At 41.5% G+C, this 18,854-nt stretch overlaps 1 protein-coding gene across 2 annotated transcripts in view; it reads right to left on the minus strand.

Moving 5' to 3' along the window:
* Positions 1–3,175: 3,175 nt before the first annotated feature.
* LOC135221968 (casein kinase II subunit beta) overlaps positions 3,176–18,854 on the minus strand; it is a 42,049-nt gene continuing 26,370 nt past the window's right edge. For both annotated transcript variants that reach the window (XM_064260036.1, XM_064260037.1), the window contains exon 5: positions 3,176–3,977. In XM_064260036.1, the coding sequence (XP_064116106.1) occupies positions 3,663–3,977 (315 nt within the window). In that variant the 3' untranslated portion in view covers positions 3,176–3,662. The remainder of the gene's footprint in view (positions 3,978–18,854) is intronic.

The following is an 18,854-nucleotide window of genomic DNA, read 5'->3' on the forward strand; positions in this document are numbered from 1 at the left end:
ACTTGAGAGTTGAGGGCCAGTTTTTCAGTCAAAGTTGCTCACTAAATATTGTAACTTAAAAGTGCTAGGTGCTTATCAAAAGGTTGGCTACATCAGGGATGCTTTCATACCTGGACTAGCTTCACATTAAATCTGCCTGCTGAAGAATAGAACACTGGGCTTGGAAACCACTATAAGAACATGCACATATCCTGGAGATGGCAGCTGCAGTAGCGTTCTGTGCTCTTTCTAAGGTCTACATCAGTGATTGGTGCTATGGCTGCAATTTTGGAACAAAATATGGTTTATAAGTTTGATTGCTGGAAACATTGCTCTGGTGGCAGCCACTTCCCAACAGATTTATAAAATTGGAAGCAGATATTAACCTTATGGGCTCCTTCAACATCCCAGCAAGAGACGGTGTGTGTATAACTGCAAGAAGAACTATTACTTCAATAAAGTGTTCAATTTACTCGCACTCCTGCAGGAACACCCACTCCGACATTAGTGAGAGTAACCTCTGACTTACCAATCTTTTAGTGGGAAAGTTTCATACTTTGATTGTATGCGGATACATCTAGACAAATTAACATTTCATGGATACCTATTACTCTACAACAATGTAAACACCTGTCATGGAGAACCTCTATAGTTGACTTAGTATTGAACCAAAAATTCATATATGACACTGGCAGAGATTCTATTTGGTGTATCAAAAACCACTCTTATTGTTTGTCTCGCAGGTGTCTACATCCATTTGACTTGTTAGTTTGCTAACCTGTTCACAGATTGCTGCGATCGAAAACGTCCCCAGCACCAGCCAAGAGATTCATCACAACCGAAGTTTCAGGACTACTCACTGATGGACAATTGAACCCAGTATGTATATTCCAATCACTAACGATGAGAACCATGACAATATTTCCATACTGGCCAACCAGTACACTGCTGGATGGTCCCAAATACCAAAGACATAGTTGACAAAATTGTACAACTTAATATTTTATCAATGACATTTAAAACCAGATCCACTATGTGGTACGGGTGTAGGAATTCTACCACCAGTAGGTCCTGGTGTCGTAAAAGGCGACTAAAAGGACAGCTGCTGACTTGCAGTTGTATTTTTATAGTAAAAGGCTAGGCCCATCGCTAATAATTATAGAATCATCTGCTGCCTTGCAGTCAAAGGCAAGGGCCACCGCCAATAACTGTGGTTGACGACAAGGGTAAGCGGTCGTAAAAACCTCTTTGCCAAATAATGAATAAACTATACCTGATGTTGTAAGGGAAGGCGCATCAGGCAACCGACCCCTTAGTGTAGGGACAACGGCGGGAAAGAAGATATTTAAAACAACATCCTTAGCCTTTGTGCTATTTTCATTTCCTTCACTCACAGGAGATGCCTGTCCTGAAGATGATACCAGTTATATTTGCCCATTATGGTATTCCTGGCTTCTCTAAAAAGATAACCTTAGGTGAAAATCGGAGGTTTCTAGTGTCTATCGCTTTAAGTTATAAGGCTTTCCACAACTTGAAGCAGGACATATCTAGCTTTAGACTAGATCTTTTGGGTAATTATTTGCTGATGCTAATGCTTCTGCATGCCACAGTTGTTAATTTACGCCAGACAGGGAGACCCACTGGTTTTCCTCAAGCACTATCAGCAGGTGGTCAGAGGTATTCTTCTTTGAAGAAGAGGCTTACATGCATGAAGAGTCTGAGGAAATAAAAGACTTTACTATGTAGTACTTGGAAAATGCTTTTAGCTAATTTCCAAACAAAATTCTGTTGCGGGAACGTTTGATCAAGAGTAGTAGTAACTTCCTAGATATAGTGAGAAGATATGATGTTGTCTAATACTATAACCTTTCCTTCTTTCAGTATGAGTAGTCTTCCATCCAGGGAGGGACAATGTTGCTGCTACTCTCTTAAGTAGCTGCGTTTCTAGCATTAACAAGCTGAAAAATCTGAAAGAGGATCTTGCTATCAAGGATATACAAAGATGTTGCACCTTGTAAAGAACAGAAATCTACCTTATTCAGTGTTAGACATTAAAGCTTGTCATTAGTACATATAAAAGTATGTGTCGAAATTCAACCTAGATACTACAACCTCCTTCCTACTTATGGCATCACAACTGATTGTGAGTGTTACAGTCGACTCCAAAAAATAATATTCCACTGAAATTTACAAGTCACTTTAGGGATCTGGCCTTGCTAATAAGCAACACCCTTCATCACATCTAAAACAGTAGCTTAGGAAAAAAATTGCCAACATGGTAACTGTCAAGTACAGAAACTGGCAAGTTGAGGTGTTAACGCCAAGAAATTCTTTCCCCTCGTTTTCTTTCCATTACTGCAAATAAGTTGGGTATTCAGTCCAGTGGTAACTTCTGTTTCACATAATTAGTGTTAAGATGACTCACACCAAAGAGGGAAGGCAGAATGGTGCTTTACTTATGGACAGTTGCCTTATGAGATTCACCTGGAAGCACTAGTACAGTACACGATGACCTTTGGCATCGTAGGCCCATCAGCCAATTGAAACTAGGTCCAAAACAGTGGCCAAAGTACATTACTGGCACAACTAATAGTTTTGCTTAACTTCAACATTTAGCTACTACTTGAATTTCATGGGTGACTGAGTATCCTACTCATGCTGACCTTCATGTCCCTAGGGTGATCAAAATAATATTCAGTGCCTTGGTAGGTTCATCTATCAAGGTAATGAACTACCATAGTTCCAACCTGGTAAGACTATATGGGTAAAATGGAGAGGTTATAGGCACAAAAGCCTATTGTAAATTACTTTACAGGAATTACACAGGAATCAGTAACAAGTTGGACTTTTTGGTCTCATCAATTAAACAACCTCTTATTTATAGAGTAATTTTTTACCTGTAGTATTGTACCTTGCATAACTTTACCTTTTTAATGTGAACTTTCTGAACATTACCTTCTATACAGATGACTTCTGTTGTATCCAAGAAAATTTCACAATACTTATACTAGAGAACAATTTTTATTTGCCACCATTTGTACCTCATAATTAACATATTTAAGAATAGTATTGTGACAAAGTAGAACTTTGTATGTTGGCATTAATTGAAAATCAGACATCAAAGTCAAACTTATGTATATACTAATGTTCAATTTTATATACAAATGTGGTTTATGGATGTAAAAAAATGGCTACACATGTATTTACATTTTATTATAAGACTTTATTTCCAAATACTTATTACAACAAAACTCTAATCAATATTCTGAACATGTAAAATTGTATTCAAAAGATTAAAACTACAGGGAGATCACTCCATGGCTCCAGAGGTTAACAAGCAGTGAGGTAACAGACTCTTCAGGAATGTGTGCAGTCAAATTTGCCATGCTGTGATCTCCCACTTCATGGATAATTTGATGTATCCCATACATGTTCCGCATGACAAACACAAAAGTTGTGTGCTACACCTTTTATCACATAACCCTGGCTCTGCCTTTATTTCCACTGTTGGCACACTGCTAATATACTTGACAATCCATTCTCACTTTGTCTGGTGATAAGTGCCAAGCAACAATAAAATCAATACATTTGTGGCATTGAATACTGTATATACAATGCTTTTTCCTAATATGTATTACAAATTATAATCACATCAATAACATTAATAAAATATTTCCTAAATTTTAACGTTTCCCATTATTATAGTTCATAGCTCTCATTGGAGCTTTAAAATTTGCTGCTGCTTGCTGCTGAATCTGGTAAGCCATAGGATGAATTTTAAAGCCATAAAGTCTAGGAACAAACTGATTTGCTGGTCTTTTTGGTCTATATTCAGGATGCACCATGAAAAGCATGTGGGGAAAGCCAGTTCCGAAGTAGGCACCATCAATATGATGATGGCGAGAAGATTTTGGTGTGTAGACATCACAACACTTAGGACAATATAACTTCACCATTGCTTCTCCAGGGACATCACTAAGTCCGATAGGCAACATAGGCTGCAAAAAAAAAAAAAAATTTCTTACAGGTTTGAATACAGTCAGGAAGTCATTAAATGCTCCTTGAAAAGAAATTACCTAAAATAAAAAACTTTCTCCATCATGGTAAGACTCAAATGGTAAACCTACTGGAATCCCAACAGTATATTTAATTCTTTAAGACAAATATTAAGAGAATAAAAGTTGCCCAGGCATTATCTTTATTGAATCCATCCTTTGTTCCGTACCAACTAACATTTTAAAAATTCACCATTCCTGTTCTTTCACAGTTAGTGTAGTAGTTCTAATTACATTGTATCATTTAGTATAAAAGACTGAAGTGTTTATGAGAGAAAATGCGAGCAAGAGTAAGGTTATAGGGTCTATAAAAACCAGGAAGATGGAGCAATAAACATAAGGATAGTGGAAGGATAGAAACAATAGATGTGTATAAGCATTTGGTTAAATGTAATGTTAAAATAGAACAAAAGAGTTGGCAGGGTGTGTGCAAGATAAGAAAGGTCTGATTTCGTGAAAAAGAATGTACAATTCATGAGTGTCTGAGGGAAGGAGACGAGAGATCTAGAAAGGTTGGATAGATAAAGTGAAATCAACATTGGCAAAGAAGAACATTAATACCTAAGAAACGTGAGAGCATGTGAATGGTATGAATGGTGAATTGTGCAGTTTGAGTAGGGAAGTTCAACAAGGTGTTGATCACCCTGTGCAGATGCATGAGAAGGCTATGTTGCATGTTTTAGTACTCTATACACGATGGAAGGCTTAAATGTGGTAATATTTGTTACCAGGTTTGACTTTGTAGGATCACGTGGTTGTGGTGAGGGATTCCCATGAAGATGCTACCGACAGTGAAGGAGATTTTCTGGACTGGGTTTCCTGTATATTCAACAAGGTCACCCTCTGCAACTCCTTAGGGGGGTCTCAATAGCTGGACTATTGCTAAATGGGGATTCTTTGAAAAAGCATGTGCAACCTTACCCTTGCCAAGTTGGCATTTAAGGCTCTCCACATTGTGATGCAGAGGTTGATGGGACAGTGCACCAGCCAAGATTACACAGTTTGAGGAGTGTTCAAAACTATTTCTGATTAGCAAACCATTGCCTTCAAGAATTTTACAGGATCTACATTCCAATACATCCTGCATACATGAAATACATGTTTTGTTTGGCCAAGAGAGGGACTTCCAGTCCTATGCCCTTTGCTTCCGATTCTGCAATTCCTGCCAGACCTTCATAAAAATTCTGGCACAAGTGTCAACTTGAGTGCACCGCCTGGATATTTGCTTGTGTTGCTACATTATGCTACATTAACTCTCTCAACACCTTGTCTGGTGACACTGCATACAGATAAAATTGGTTGTATTATGGTGGCCCTAGCAAGTTGCCCCACCCGACTGCCAAGTCTTATTAGGTGGGCCTCATTGGGGAAATTGGCTCTCCACAGCTGTTTAAAGGATTTATTTCCAGTAATATTTCCTTGCTGAAAGGCTGCATCCATATTCGTTAAGTTCTGGGTACATATCAAAGATATGGTTCTGCAGTAACTCTGATAGCGGCACAGCAGGAGAATCTGCTGCACAAGTTCCTCATTTCACCATAACAGGAGGTCCAGAAGAGGCATAACTTTCAAAAGTTGTTGGCTATCTTTTCAACCTCATTACAATTGTGACATCCTTGTCAGATCAATGAGTCAAGGTGGTGTCCTAATACAATAAAAGACTGCCATGGTATACTTCAGGAATCACAGAACCACTTATTTGGCATCGTTTCATCAGACACCGGGGATGCTCCCTTGCGTAGAGGAGCATAGCTTTCTCTTAGTGCTGAGATTCCTGTGGGACATTAGTATGTAGCTGTTGGCACCCTCTGTAGGGAATGCCCAAACGTTCCAATGTAGGGGTTGCTTGGATGTTTGAAGGAATCTTTGGCTGTATAAATTTTCATGATAAAAATTTATTTGGATAATTACCTACTGGTAAAGATAGCTTATTTCTCCACACCAACAGGCGAGTTGGCATTCAAATAAATGATCAAATGGCTGCCCACATGACTGTCTAGTACATCTGTTCTCTGCCAATGGTTTTAAATGTTTTAGCTCTTAGTCTGAATTCTCCTTGACAGCCCACTAAGTTGTTGGGAGGCTGGGTGGGGTCTACTGTAACAATAGTATCCAAATAATCAATTTTATGAAAATTTTTATTTGGGGTGAATCTTACCTACTGTTAAAGATAGCAGACACCCACATTAAGAAGAGGCTAGTGGGTAATCAGCTAAAAAAAATAAAATCAGCCAATCAAGCTAAAGTTTTCTTGAATGAAACCCAAAGCATTCTACCTGATCTGGAACCCTTTCTGGATCTTACTGCCACCAGAAATTGGATTCCATTAAGGAAGCAAGGCTCTCACACGTGTACAGTGAAGAGGAGCCTTCAGAGAAAACAGCTTCAATTCAGCCAGAATGAAACAGAAGCAACATGAGTGGACCCCTGTGCCAGGATCCTAAAACCCTATAAAATGACAGTCACTAGAAATAAATACCTTTATTATATGCAGGTACATGCCTACACAATAAACTGTATGTACTATCTTCATGCTCCCAAAAATATTAAAAACCAGGATTAAAAAACAGAGCCGAAAAATTGCTCTCTTTGATTAACTAATTAAAGGACTAAAGGCTTTACTGTTTTCAAACACAATTCTGATACTTAAGGTAGTGAGCAACAAAACCCAAATTGTACTTCTACTTCACATTATTAATCCCATCCTCAAGCAACAAATTTTTGTAACACTAAAATAAGTTGCAGCAACAGCTCACACATTATGAATGCTTACCTTCAATATAGGTAAAAGATACTGCATCACAGAGAACCTCGTGTTCTTTGACAAAGACACTCTAGGTTTCTAAAACCACAAAACAAACAGTTAACTTTGCCTCCTCAAGGCTTAACCTTTCACAAAGATGTTCTAAGTTTCTACAACCAGGTTTAACCTTGGCAAAAAACTCTAGGTTTCCAAAACCACAAAATGGTTAACGTTGCCTATTCCTGGTTTAACCTTTGACCAAGACATTCTAGGTTTTCTAAAATCATAAAACAAAACAAAGCATTTCACATTCTTCCCCAACCACAGGTTATATTGGAATTCTTAAGTTCTTACAAAATCTTAGCATTAACATCATTCTCAGCTCTACGGCAAAAAAAAATAAAACAGCATCCCTTCACAACAGCGTGAGAGGGTGCTTGCCATAAATTAAATCTTTAACAACTGACAGCACTAAATAAAGAGGTTTCATAGTAAATACTTCAATGGAATTCATTCCAGGCACAAAAGGATCAGCAATTTAGACCCTAAATTCCACAGAGACCAACAATTTTGAAAATCCCCTTTTTGGGAGTTTGTTTGTATGGTGTTTTTACATTGCATGGAACCAGTGGTTATTCAGCAACGGGAACAACAGCTTTACGTGATTTCCAAACCACGTAGAGAATGAACTTCTATCACCAGAAAACACATTTCTCACCTCCCAGTGGAATGTCTGAGAATCAAACTCGCGGCCATTGAGGTGGCACGTCAGCACCATACCAACCACACCACTGAGGCGCACCTTTTTGGGAGGGGGCGGTTGAGCATCTCCAAGTGATTAAGTGTGAGATGCAGAAGCTACTGGAGCAGTTGAGCATCTCCAAGCTGTTAAGTGCAAGATGCATAACCTAATGTAAGTGCAAGGAATATGGTAGTCAGAGTCTATTTCTCCTTAATGAAAGAATAACAGAAACATCTACAGAGAGGGCTAGAAAGTCTGAGGCTTCTAGGGCTATAAAGGAGTCATTGAGTAATTCTTTTAAAAGAACACATCCAATGCTCAAGCCAAGGGCCCTCAAAGGAGTAATAGTAGACTGGTAGTTCCTGTTGATCTGCATGCTAATAAGTAGACATTAAAGCTGTCCTATAATCCCAGAGCAACTGTTGAACTTGCAGAAGTAATGACCAGTGTGTGTGTGGAAAGTTTTGTTCTTCATGAATCACTAATTGCCCAAAACATTGTCCTTCCACAGAATGAACAATCAAACCATTATCATGTTCATTTCACTCAAAAGAAGCAATCTTTTTGACACAAGTTAGTTTGTGACTTGGGATAAACCTACTAAGAATCTTCGGTGGTATTTCCACCACCCTATGTCCTGTAAGCTTTACGTACCAGGTGTTAGTGTTAACCATTCTTTGGTGTATTGTAAGTCAGTGTATCGACACTTGTCAAAATTCTTTGCCTTGTTAGAAGATGGAGGTAAATATTAAGAACTGGACGTAGGTTTAAGAATATAAATTGTCATTTCTTTGTTTCAGCATTCCTTCTACAGAACCTGACACCAATGATGGTCCTGGATTACTTAAAAGTTTAATGAACGTTATCTTCAAGTTATAATCTTGTATGCCGAGATGGTACTGTAATTGTGCCCGATTATTCTGACAAATTTTCCTGGGAGGGCATTTATTAACAAGGAAATCTCTTACCACATAGGACACTTCCTTAAGGGCTGAAATTCTTCGAGAAGCAAGTGCCTATTTGTCCGCCTTGTCTTCTCAAATGTCAATGGCGGAAGAAAAGAGGTCACGGATCACCCAATTATTCGTAAGGTTCGTAAATCAGATTTGGTTATTATTATTGAATAATATTTAATGTAAAGAAGCAAACAAGTTTAAATTAAAATACCAAATTTGTAAACTTAATTTGTATTTTTCATAACTAACAAACCTGAGGTCTTAACATTAGGATTTACTAGCGCCAAGCTGGAAACCGGTAGAATTAAAATTACACTTGTGAGATCCAGGGACTAATGGCCTCTATACCAGGTCACGGGGCATGTATACCCAGAATGCCCACGGCTACCTGTGACCCATCAGTTATATTTCTACCCAGTTTAGACTGCTAGAGGGGTGGTTCGAGGTGGGCCTTTAACTGTTAAGACCTCAGGTTTGTTAGTTATGAAAAATACAAATTAGTTACAAATTTGGTATTTGTTCATACACGAAACAAACCTTCGGTCTTAACATTAGGATAGACTTACTATTGGAGGGAGGTAAGTCTCTACAACTGACTGGGAGTTTGCCACCTTATCCATTTCCGAATATATAGGGAAATTCTAAGAGAATGGACAATGAACCTAGGACCAAAGATATAAGCGGATCTATTGGTTTCCTCCCACTGGGTGTAGATACCATTCTACTGTTTACTCTTGTCCCTTGCGACTGGATCCACCTTCACCCTCTTTTCCTTATTATCCAGAGGGGTGTGTTGCTACTGAAAAGTATATCATCAGCTAAGATAGCTTCACAGTATGGCTGACCATCTCACCTGCATCTAGTCCGTTCCAGCACATGACGGTACTCTCCTTCATATTGCCCGTAGTTAAAGGAGTAGGAAGAAAGTAGTAAAGAAAAAGACCAGTCATCCCATTCATTCTACTTTCATACCTTCATCTTAGACTAACGCAAACTGACCCGCCAGGGGCACTGGATGAACTATATCACTTGTTGGGCCGCCACCACTGGACCCAAGGAAAAGGTGTCCAAGGATCTATGGGCAACATCTTTCAAATAAAATGAGGTGAAAGTTGTTTGGCGCTTCCACACGCCAGCTTTCAGAATTTTATCCACAGACATGTTCTTCTTAAATGCCAGGAAGCACTCACACACCCCTGATGTCATGAGCTCTAGCTCCCACCTGGCTATCTGACCCTCTGTCTTCTGCAGTATAAGCATCTCTGATCGTCTCCCTTAGCCAAAATGATATTGTATTCTTGGACACTTCCTTCTTGTTCCGTCCTGTACTTACGAACAACCTCTGCACCCCGTCCTGAGGTGCCTTGTTCTCTTTAAGTACTCCCTTAGTGCCCTGACGGGGCACAGGAGCATCTCAGCTTTGTCGTTGTCTACAAAGTCTGCCAAGGAAGGTATGGTAAAGGAGTCGAATCTGCCGTCTACTATTGTTGGATTTTGGGTCTTTGCCACGAATTCTGGGACAAACTCACACACCATTGATCTCCAACCTCTCGAGTGCTTTATGAGATATGAGAGGCCATGTAGCTCCCCCACCCTTTTGGTTGAAGCCAGGGCCAATAAGAAGACTGTCTTCAGGGTCAGGCTCCTATCCGTGGACTGCCTTAGTGGTTCGTAGGGGGGTTTTGTCAGACTACTCAGTACCTTGGTCAGATCCCAATCTGGGGCTTTTAGCTCCTTTGGTGGGCATGACTGTTCAAAGCTCTCATCAGCATGGCCAACTCCCATGAAGACGATATGTCCACTCCTTTCATTCGTAAGACTGAGGCTAGAGCAGCCCTGTACCCCTTCACTGCAGATACAGACATGTTTTCTGTTCTGAGATATATCAGAAAGTCTGCTAACTGCTGAATAGTGGTACCGAGTGGAGACACGTTCCCTCTACGACACCAATCACAGTATGCTGACCCACCTTCCTTATACTGTCGCAGATGATTTTCTGATATTACCTGCCATCTGAGTTGCTGCTTTCTGCGAAAACCCTCGCTCTCGGAGGAGATACTTGACAGTCTCCACCCGTGAAGCGATAGGGACTTCACCGACTGGTGGTACCTCTCCACGTGAGGCTGACACGAAGGTTGCTCCATGGAGGTAACTCTCTTGGCACATCTACTAGGAGTTCCAGTAGGTCTGGAAACCACTCTGCTTTCGGCCATAACGGGGCTACCAGGGTCATCTTGAGGTTCTGAGACCGCATTACCCTGTTCAGAACCTGACGGATTAGACAAAATGGAGGAAATGCGTACACGTCCAGATTGTCCCAGGGGTGTTGTAGCGCATCTTCTGCTACTGCCTCTGCGTCCGGGACTACTGAACAATACACTTCCAACTTTTTGTTGTACCTGGTTGCGAATAGGTCTATGATCGGTCCTTCCCACAACATGAGCATCCTGTCCACTACCTTGTTGGTGGTAGGGGACCACTCCGTTCCCAGAATCTGATCCCTGCGGCTCAACTTGTCGGCCACATATGTTTTCTTTTTTCCCGGAATATACCTGGCCTTGATGTCTACCAGGTTCTCTATAGCCCACTGGTGAAGTTGAACTGTCATCACATGTAACTGCCGAGAAACTAGGCCTCCTTGCTTGTTTATATAAGCTACTACTGTGGTGTTGTCTGACATCAATACCACTGAGTGTCCCTTTACTCTCTCCCTGAATTCTTGTAGAGCCAGGAAAGCTGCTTTCAACTCCAGCACGTTTATATGGAGTTCTCTGTCCTTGCAACTCCATTTTGCTGACACCATCAACTCCTCCATATGGGCTCCCCAGCCTTCTAGTGACGCATCCGGAGAACAGCAAGAGGTCTGGGGAGGATTGTTGAAGGGGGACACCCACTGTCAGATTGTCGTCGTCCACCCACCACAGCAAGTCTTTCCTCACTTCTGCCGACAAGGGAATTTGCTTCGTACGGGTGATCTACAGTTGGTGACAAAACTCCATTGTAGGAGGACCGAAGGTGTAGCCTTCCTTGTGGACTAGCTTCTCCAGGGAGGTTAGGATTCCCAGCACCACCTGCCACTGTCTTGCTGGCTGTGTCTGCTTTCCCAGAAAGGCATTCACACTTGTTTGCATTTCTCTACTCTTTGGTCTGTCGGGAATACTTTGGCTTGTGTTGTGTCTATCACCATTCCCAGATATTCCAAACGTTGACTTGGATCCAGCTGCGACTTCTGCCGATTCACCACAATACCTAGGCTGTGACAAAGCTGCAGGAGGGCCGGCCCTGTCCCTGAGTAATTTCTCCCTGGACTTTGCTATCACCAGCCAATCGTCCAGATATCTTATTAGCCTGATCCCCTGAGCATGCGCCCACGCCGACACGAGGGTGAACACTCTTGTAAAAACTTGAGGAGACGTTGTCAATCCAAAGCACAGGACCTTGAATTCGAAAGCTTTCCCTGCAAGACTGAAGCGGAGAAATTTCCTTGAAGACTGATGGACTGGTATCTGAAAGTATGCGTCCTTTAGATCGACTGTCAGCATAAAGTCTCCGATTCTGACTGCTTGTAGAACCGTTTTCGGAGTTTCCATCTTGAAACTGGTTTTCCTTATAAACAGATTCAGCGTTGACAGGTCTATTACTGTCCTCCACTCCCCGTTGGCTTTGGGTACCAGGAAAATCCTGCTGTAGAAGCCTTTTGTCGGACTGCATACGTGTTGCACAGCTCCTTTTTCCATCATCTTCTTCACTTCGTCCTGCAGAATAGTGGCCTTCTGAGATTTGTGGGCATAAGTGACGTGGGGTAATGGTTGATCTGTCAGGGGCGGGGTTACCTCGAACGGATCAAATACCCGATCCTGAGAACATCCACCACCCACTGCTCTGCCCCTAGTTCCTGCCACACCTTCCAATCTTCTTGAGCCTCTCCCTCTTCCCCTATTGCCCCTTCCTCTGTTGTTTCTATTGTGAAAGGGCCGATGAGTTATCCTCTTTGGGGAAGAGGGTCTTGTGACTCTATTAGTGATGCTATGTCTCACTGTCTTCTTTCGAGACATCTGCTGTTGTCTTCCCTCCAAAGGAGTAGTTTGACTGTTAGACGTTTTCCTAACTGCCTGTTGCACCAACCTATCGTTAGTGTCCATCCTTCTTCTATCTATCGCCTCTTCCAGTATGACCTCTGGCAACAGTAGTTGCGATTCCAAGATATCCCCATTCCTCATTGCTAACAGGGAATCCAAATCCACATTGCGGCTTAGTCTAGCCAATGCTGCATCTCTCCTCATTAGCAGGATATTTGCCCAAACATTGGCACTTACGTTTGTCAGGTACGCAATCGCCTTGGACCTGACTGTAGTAATCTAATGAACAATGGTTCATCCACTACTTTCCTTGTTGCTTCCGAGGATGCAATTTTCGCCACTGCTGTTGACCAAAGGTCTAACCAGGACGCAGCCTGAAAGACAGAAGAAGCTGTTGCTTCTAACGTAGCAGCCTCTTGGTACGTCATCGAAGGGCACTCCATTTTAACCTGATCCAAGGTTAATCCAGGCCTTAACCTTACAACATTAGAGTTCATTTGTCTAGACAGCAAAGGGACCTTCGGTGTTGTATAATATTTCCTTTGCTTTATCATTGGAGGGGGAATAAATTTAAATGATCTATTAGATCTTAAGGAATTATCCCTCCCTGCAATCTTTGCGTTTACGTGTTGCAAGACGATTCCGCATGACTCGAACAAGGCAATTCATACGACACCTTGGTATCCCTCTTTAGTCCAAACGCCATGTCCATTCCAGGAGGAAGCATACTGGCCGGTGTTTCTGTCTTCTCCGAAAGGCTATTGAATTGACGAATCAATCAATAACCTCTGCATACGAGGCCAGAAACTCTTGGTTTTCTCCTTCCTCCGGCTCTAGTGTACCACTCTCCGTCACGAGGGATGTTGTCTCGCCTCTATCTTCTGACAGACGGCCCGGAATTCCACGGCCGCCTGCCCCTACGGCCGCGGTCTCTTTGATCTTTGCTGGCCGCTGTTGGCTCGACCCCAGATAGTCAGCAGGGGAACGAGAACGTCTCACTCTTTCTCTGCTCACGGATCTAGAGCGAGAATCTCGTCTAGATCTCCAAGATGAAGGCTCCCTTAAGACAGAGGTAAGTTCGTCTATTAGCATTGGCATCGTTTTCGAGCGTCGGCGAGCCCGGCCTCGGCCTTCTATCCAGACGGACACTGCCTTCCACGAACGTATCCGCCAAGGTTGCCAACTCTCTATTTTTCGTACTTTTAATAGGAGCCTTATCGTCCTTCGTACGTATTTTTGAACGGCCTTACGGGCGAAACTGGGACCTGCATTCCATCCTCTGCTGCACCTTTCGCCGCCAACGTCGATTTTACCAGAGGTATCGCAGTTTTTGCGATCCGAACTGGCAACTCCGCCTCGGCCGCTAGCTCGCCGGCCGTCACCTCTCTCGCTTGTTCGGACTCTTGCGAACGGCTTCGTCTGCCAACCTTGTGCTTAATAGCCACTGATTTTCCGACCTTCTTGCTGACTTGGAAATGACAGTCTTGGTCCGAAGAAGAGGAAGAATTGATTCTTCTCCTCTTGGCCCGAGGATCCGCCAGGAACTCCCGAATCCTCCTCCAACGCTTGACTGGCGCTCGCCGTGACGTTATCGGACTTAGCGATGACGCCGAACTAGAGGAAGAAGACGAAGAAGGCGAATCACATTTTTTCTTTTTGTCTCTTATTCATTCTCTCCTCTATATCCTGTAATTTCTGCATTACAGTTTGCATTGACGGGTCAGAAGGCGTATTAGCGTCTGGGTGCAGCGAAAAAGGCCGAGAATCGGTCTGTGACGTCATCACGCCTGCCATCTCAGAGTGTGACGTATGTTGTGACGTCATCCCTCTCGTAGGGAGAGACTGAGAGGTTTCTGCTGGCAACCGCACGTTTGCTGCCAAACTACCTCCCACGTTCTGCATCGCTGTAACTACTGAGTGGGATGGTGAAGCCGCGGCATTAATTCCCATAAATTGCAAGCCCGGGGGATGAGGAACATTCAGCGCTGCCGACCCTGCTGGAACCGTGACGTCATATAATGTGCAAGCAGACCATCCAAGGTTGGTACGCCTGGTAGGCCTAGCGCTGACCACGTACCATCTAACCTATGCGCTTGAGTAGCAGGAGCCTGGAACAAAGATGGCGGATCTCCCCCTCTACTTGCTGGGAACAAAGGAGAGTGCAAATTATTCATAAAATTACCCAAGGCCCCTCCTGACGTTTCCGATACAGAACCGCTAGGAGAAACCGAAGGGGTATGAGACAATTCAAAAGCAGGTGGAGAAACATATGGAGCAGCCTGGAATATTACCGATACAAAAGAAGCCGGTAAGGTTTGGTCATCCAAAGATGGCGTCACCCCCTTCCTTTTGTATTGGCTTTTCCCATAGAACTTCTTCCACTGTTCCACCGACCAACCGCGACAAACAGAACACGGATTAGTAACCGTACATACGTTTTCCCTGCACCTAATACACGTTGGATGAGGATCCGTCGACACCGAAGTTAGGAACCTAGAACATGGAAAGCCACTGACTCCTGGGCATTTCCTTTGTCTTCCTCTTCGAAGCGGTAGATGATCCCGATGTTGAGGCAAAATTCTCCATCATACCACGTATACACTCTTACCACACACTGATCACACTTGGAGAAAGAAAAGGAATGAAAAATAAAAATGAAATAGATACAGAACGGGCAAACTGAAAAACCGGCTTTAAATGAGATAGACAGTAACACGTCTTATCTTAAAGGCGGTAGGAAAATAAAACTCGATGGGTCACAGGTAGCCGTGGGCATTCTGGGTATACATGCCCCATGACCTGGTATAGATGCCATTAGTCCCTGGATCTCACAAGTGTAATTTTAATTCTACCGGTTTCCAGCTTGGCGCTAGTAAATCCTAATGTTAAGACCGAAGGTTTGTTTCGTGTATGAACAACTATACATTCAGGTGGCAGATAAAAAAGCTATATAATTCACAACTTCTCATCCACTTATACCCATCTGTGGAATAACCTTTCCTCTGAAAACCAAGCCTGCAAATTGCAAGTATTCCCACATCACCCACCAGATAAGAATGTACAGAGGAGTAGTTAGGGAAACTGACTAAAAATCACAATGCAGAGTGCATGAACAAAGCTCCAAGAACAGTACTAATACCTTCTCGATAAATGCTCTTGAAGGAACCTGCGTGACTGATGTACTGGTATGAGAAAAATGCCTCCTGCATGTCCACCAAAACATCTGATGGTTCTTTGGGAAAGTCACTAAAACCATGTTGGAGAACACAAAATGCATGGGGACAGACACAAAGTTATTCAGTATCGATACATCCAACACCTATTGCCAATCTTTAGTTGCTTATGGTGCTGGGAAAAAGTAGAGGTAAAACCAGTGAATTACAGACACCTGCTCCATTTTATTCTAACTAATTTACAACCTCCTACTAAGAAAGAGATACTTCTGCTGGAGAAGACACAAAGGAACAGCAGTAGGGAGTAACAGGAGAGTAAACCAGTGGAGGGGAACCTTGGGGAATCATACCTCTCCTTCAGTCCATCAACCACTTAATCCCCGAGAGGTATTCTCCGACTTACAACAGGGTTTGATTCCAAAAAACCCATAGTTTGTTGGAAAACCCTATCTCAAATATAGCGTAGCCTACACTAGGGTAGTCAGTACCATCTATACATATACAGTAGCCTAGCCTACACTACTCAGCATACCCTACTATGTATACATATACGTTATAGTAATTATTAATATGAGCTAATTCTCTAGGTTCAATGGAGACTGACCTATGATAATTCAGTATAAAGAGAAATTGAAAAACACTAACAAAAGTTAGTCTGGTGTAAACTATGGAATATCGTATAGTACATATATGGTAGCCTAGCCTACAGTATATATACTTTATAAATATATAGTATAGAGTAATACCTCGACATGCAAGCGCTCCAACATCTCAATGCAAAATTTTGCATTGAGATAAGAGCACGCTTACAGATACTAACACTAGATGGAGCAGCATTTGGGAGCGCTCTAAGCCTGCTTCACTCATTCAGTTCATGTGGTCGTCGACTTCCATACACATCTCCCGAGCATCTACCGTCGTGTTTGCTTTATTTATGTGATTTTTATAGTTTGTGAACATTCTTTGTAATAAGTGATAGGGCCTAAGAAAGCGAGTGGTAAGGTTGGCAGTGAGAAGAAAAAATGCATGATGACGATGAAGATGAAGCGTGAAATTATCGAGAAACATGAGCACGGTGTCTGCGTGAGTGAGCTGGCACGCAATTATGAGCAGAGTACATTGACGTTATGTACAATCCTCAAACAGAAGAATGCTGTGTCATGAGCACAAAGTTACGGACAAATATAAATGACGAGATGGAGAGGCTTCTGTTGCTGTGGATCAAGGAGTAACAGCTGACAGGGTGTTTTTAGAGGGCCAGAATGGATTAAATTTTTGTCAGTTATTTCATATGGGAAAAGTTGAATTGAGATAGAAGCAAATCGACTTACGAGCTTGGTCCTGGAACGAATTATACTCTTATCTCAAAGGATTACTGTCTTGTTATTCTCAGCTAATTCTGGGGGTTCAATGCATTCTGACATAAAATAATTCAGTACAAAAAGAATCAGACCTGCACTGTGAGGGGTATCCCCTTAAGATTCGGTGATTCGGCCCAACGTCGGCACGATTGAACAATATCAGACAATTATAAAATACAAATGTAATGAATATGCATCTTTTCCATGAATTTTTTTAAAGTTATGCTTTACTTCTCTGTATCCAATAATATTGCATGTATTCTCATATTATTGTATTGTAAAACACAAACATAGTGGTCAATGTTTTGGTTTGGAAATCATTGAGTGAATTTTCTTACTTCTTGTCAGCATAAATGAATACCTAGATACTTTATTTATGGAAATTAGTCGTGAAACTAAATTATTTCTTTCGTTCATGGATTGCATTGGGGGCATGTTTGTGTAAAAGATCAAAGAGATTCCCTTCGCTTCTCCCCCTTAATTTCATCATAATACGAGTTTTATGTATTTATCTTTTATCGGCATAAAAACAACAGTAAAATGTGTTCTTTCATGCCCAGTAGTTTTGATTAATAATTATCTACGCTTGTGATTAATGGCATACCAAAGTTCATGGGAGTTTTATCCTTGTTGCCAATACACGATTATTTACAGTTATTAGTAGCTTTGACAGTTTTCTCAGCTTCAACTACAACTTGCAGTTTAAATTTAGCTATTTCCTTGCTCAAGTTTCATCTATAGCGAATTAGCATATAACAAAAATATATAAGTTATATTCTACATAACGTCATTTATAACAACAACTACTACTGTAATTGTTTGCTATCGTATGATGGTTGAAATATAAGCAAATTGGATGTTGTCGTCATCCAATTCTGTTGCACAAAACAAAAAAGGTGTTTCCCGTTCAGTTGTTTATGGCTGTACACATTTATGCAACAAGTATAATGTTGTTATTCATAATTTTATCACTCTTTACTTCTTTTTTTTAACTTAACTAGAAGATGGGATAAAGGGATGGAGGTAAAGAAGTTAGTCTTTTGCAATTTAGTCTCTCTCGCTGGCAATATTTTTATACATTTCAAAATATTGTTGTAACGGTATTAACTGCTAACCCTGTCGTAAAATTGGATTATCAAAAGATGAATTATCATAACTTGAACACTACCTGTAAGACTTGTACCAATACATCTTCCCTAAGAGAGAGTCAGAAGGCAACCCATAGAAGAAACCAAGACAGCTGCCATATCTTGTGCAGCATAAACCTTTATTAAAGATAAGAGCATTGGTATCCCCCTTCATCTAAAACGAGTTAGTACAACCAAGAGAACATTAGTCTGCAGGATCAGAAATGGGTTTGAATGTGCAAGTTAAAAACTAACTCTTCCCCTAGCTAAACTCCCACTGGTGCCAAAAACCCTTCAACACTCAAAACAGAAACTGTTTCAGCATGTTCATAGCAGTTGTCAGTCTCCAGTTCATCCCTTCAAAGGAATGAGACAAAGAAAATTGAATCTTTGACCAAAAACAGTTCATGCATTGATTAAGCATCTGTATCATAAGAGGTAGTGCTCTGTGACTTCAAAAAATCTGTAGACAAGCCCTAACAGACTTAAAGGGAGCTTTGTATGCCAGAGTATGAGATACTTATAAAATGCACTCTACCTGAAGGAGAAAGCTTAAGTTCTTTCACTAAATACTTAAGGATGCCGAGCTACTACAAGACAACAGAGACCTATTCTCTACATGGTCTCTTTCCTCAACTA

Source organism: Macrobrachium nipponense, chromosome 3 (genome assembly GCF_015104395.2).
Source record: "Macrobrachium nipponense isolate FS-2020 chromosome 3, ASM1510439v2, whole genome shotgun sequence".
In the NCBI taxonomy this organism is placed as follows: domain Eukaryota; kingdom Metazoa; phylum Arthropoda; class Malacostraca; order Decapoda; family Palaemonidae; genus Macrobrachium; species Macrobrachium nipponense.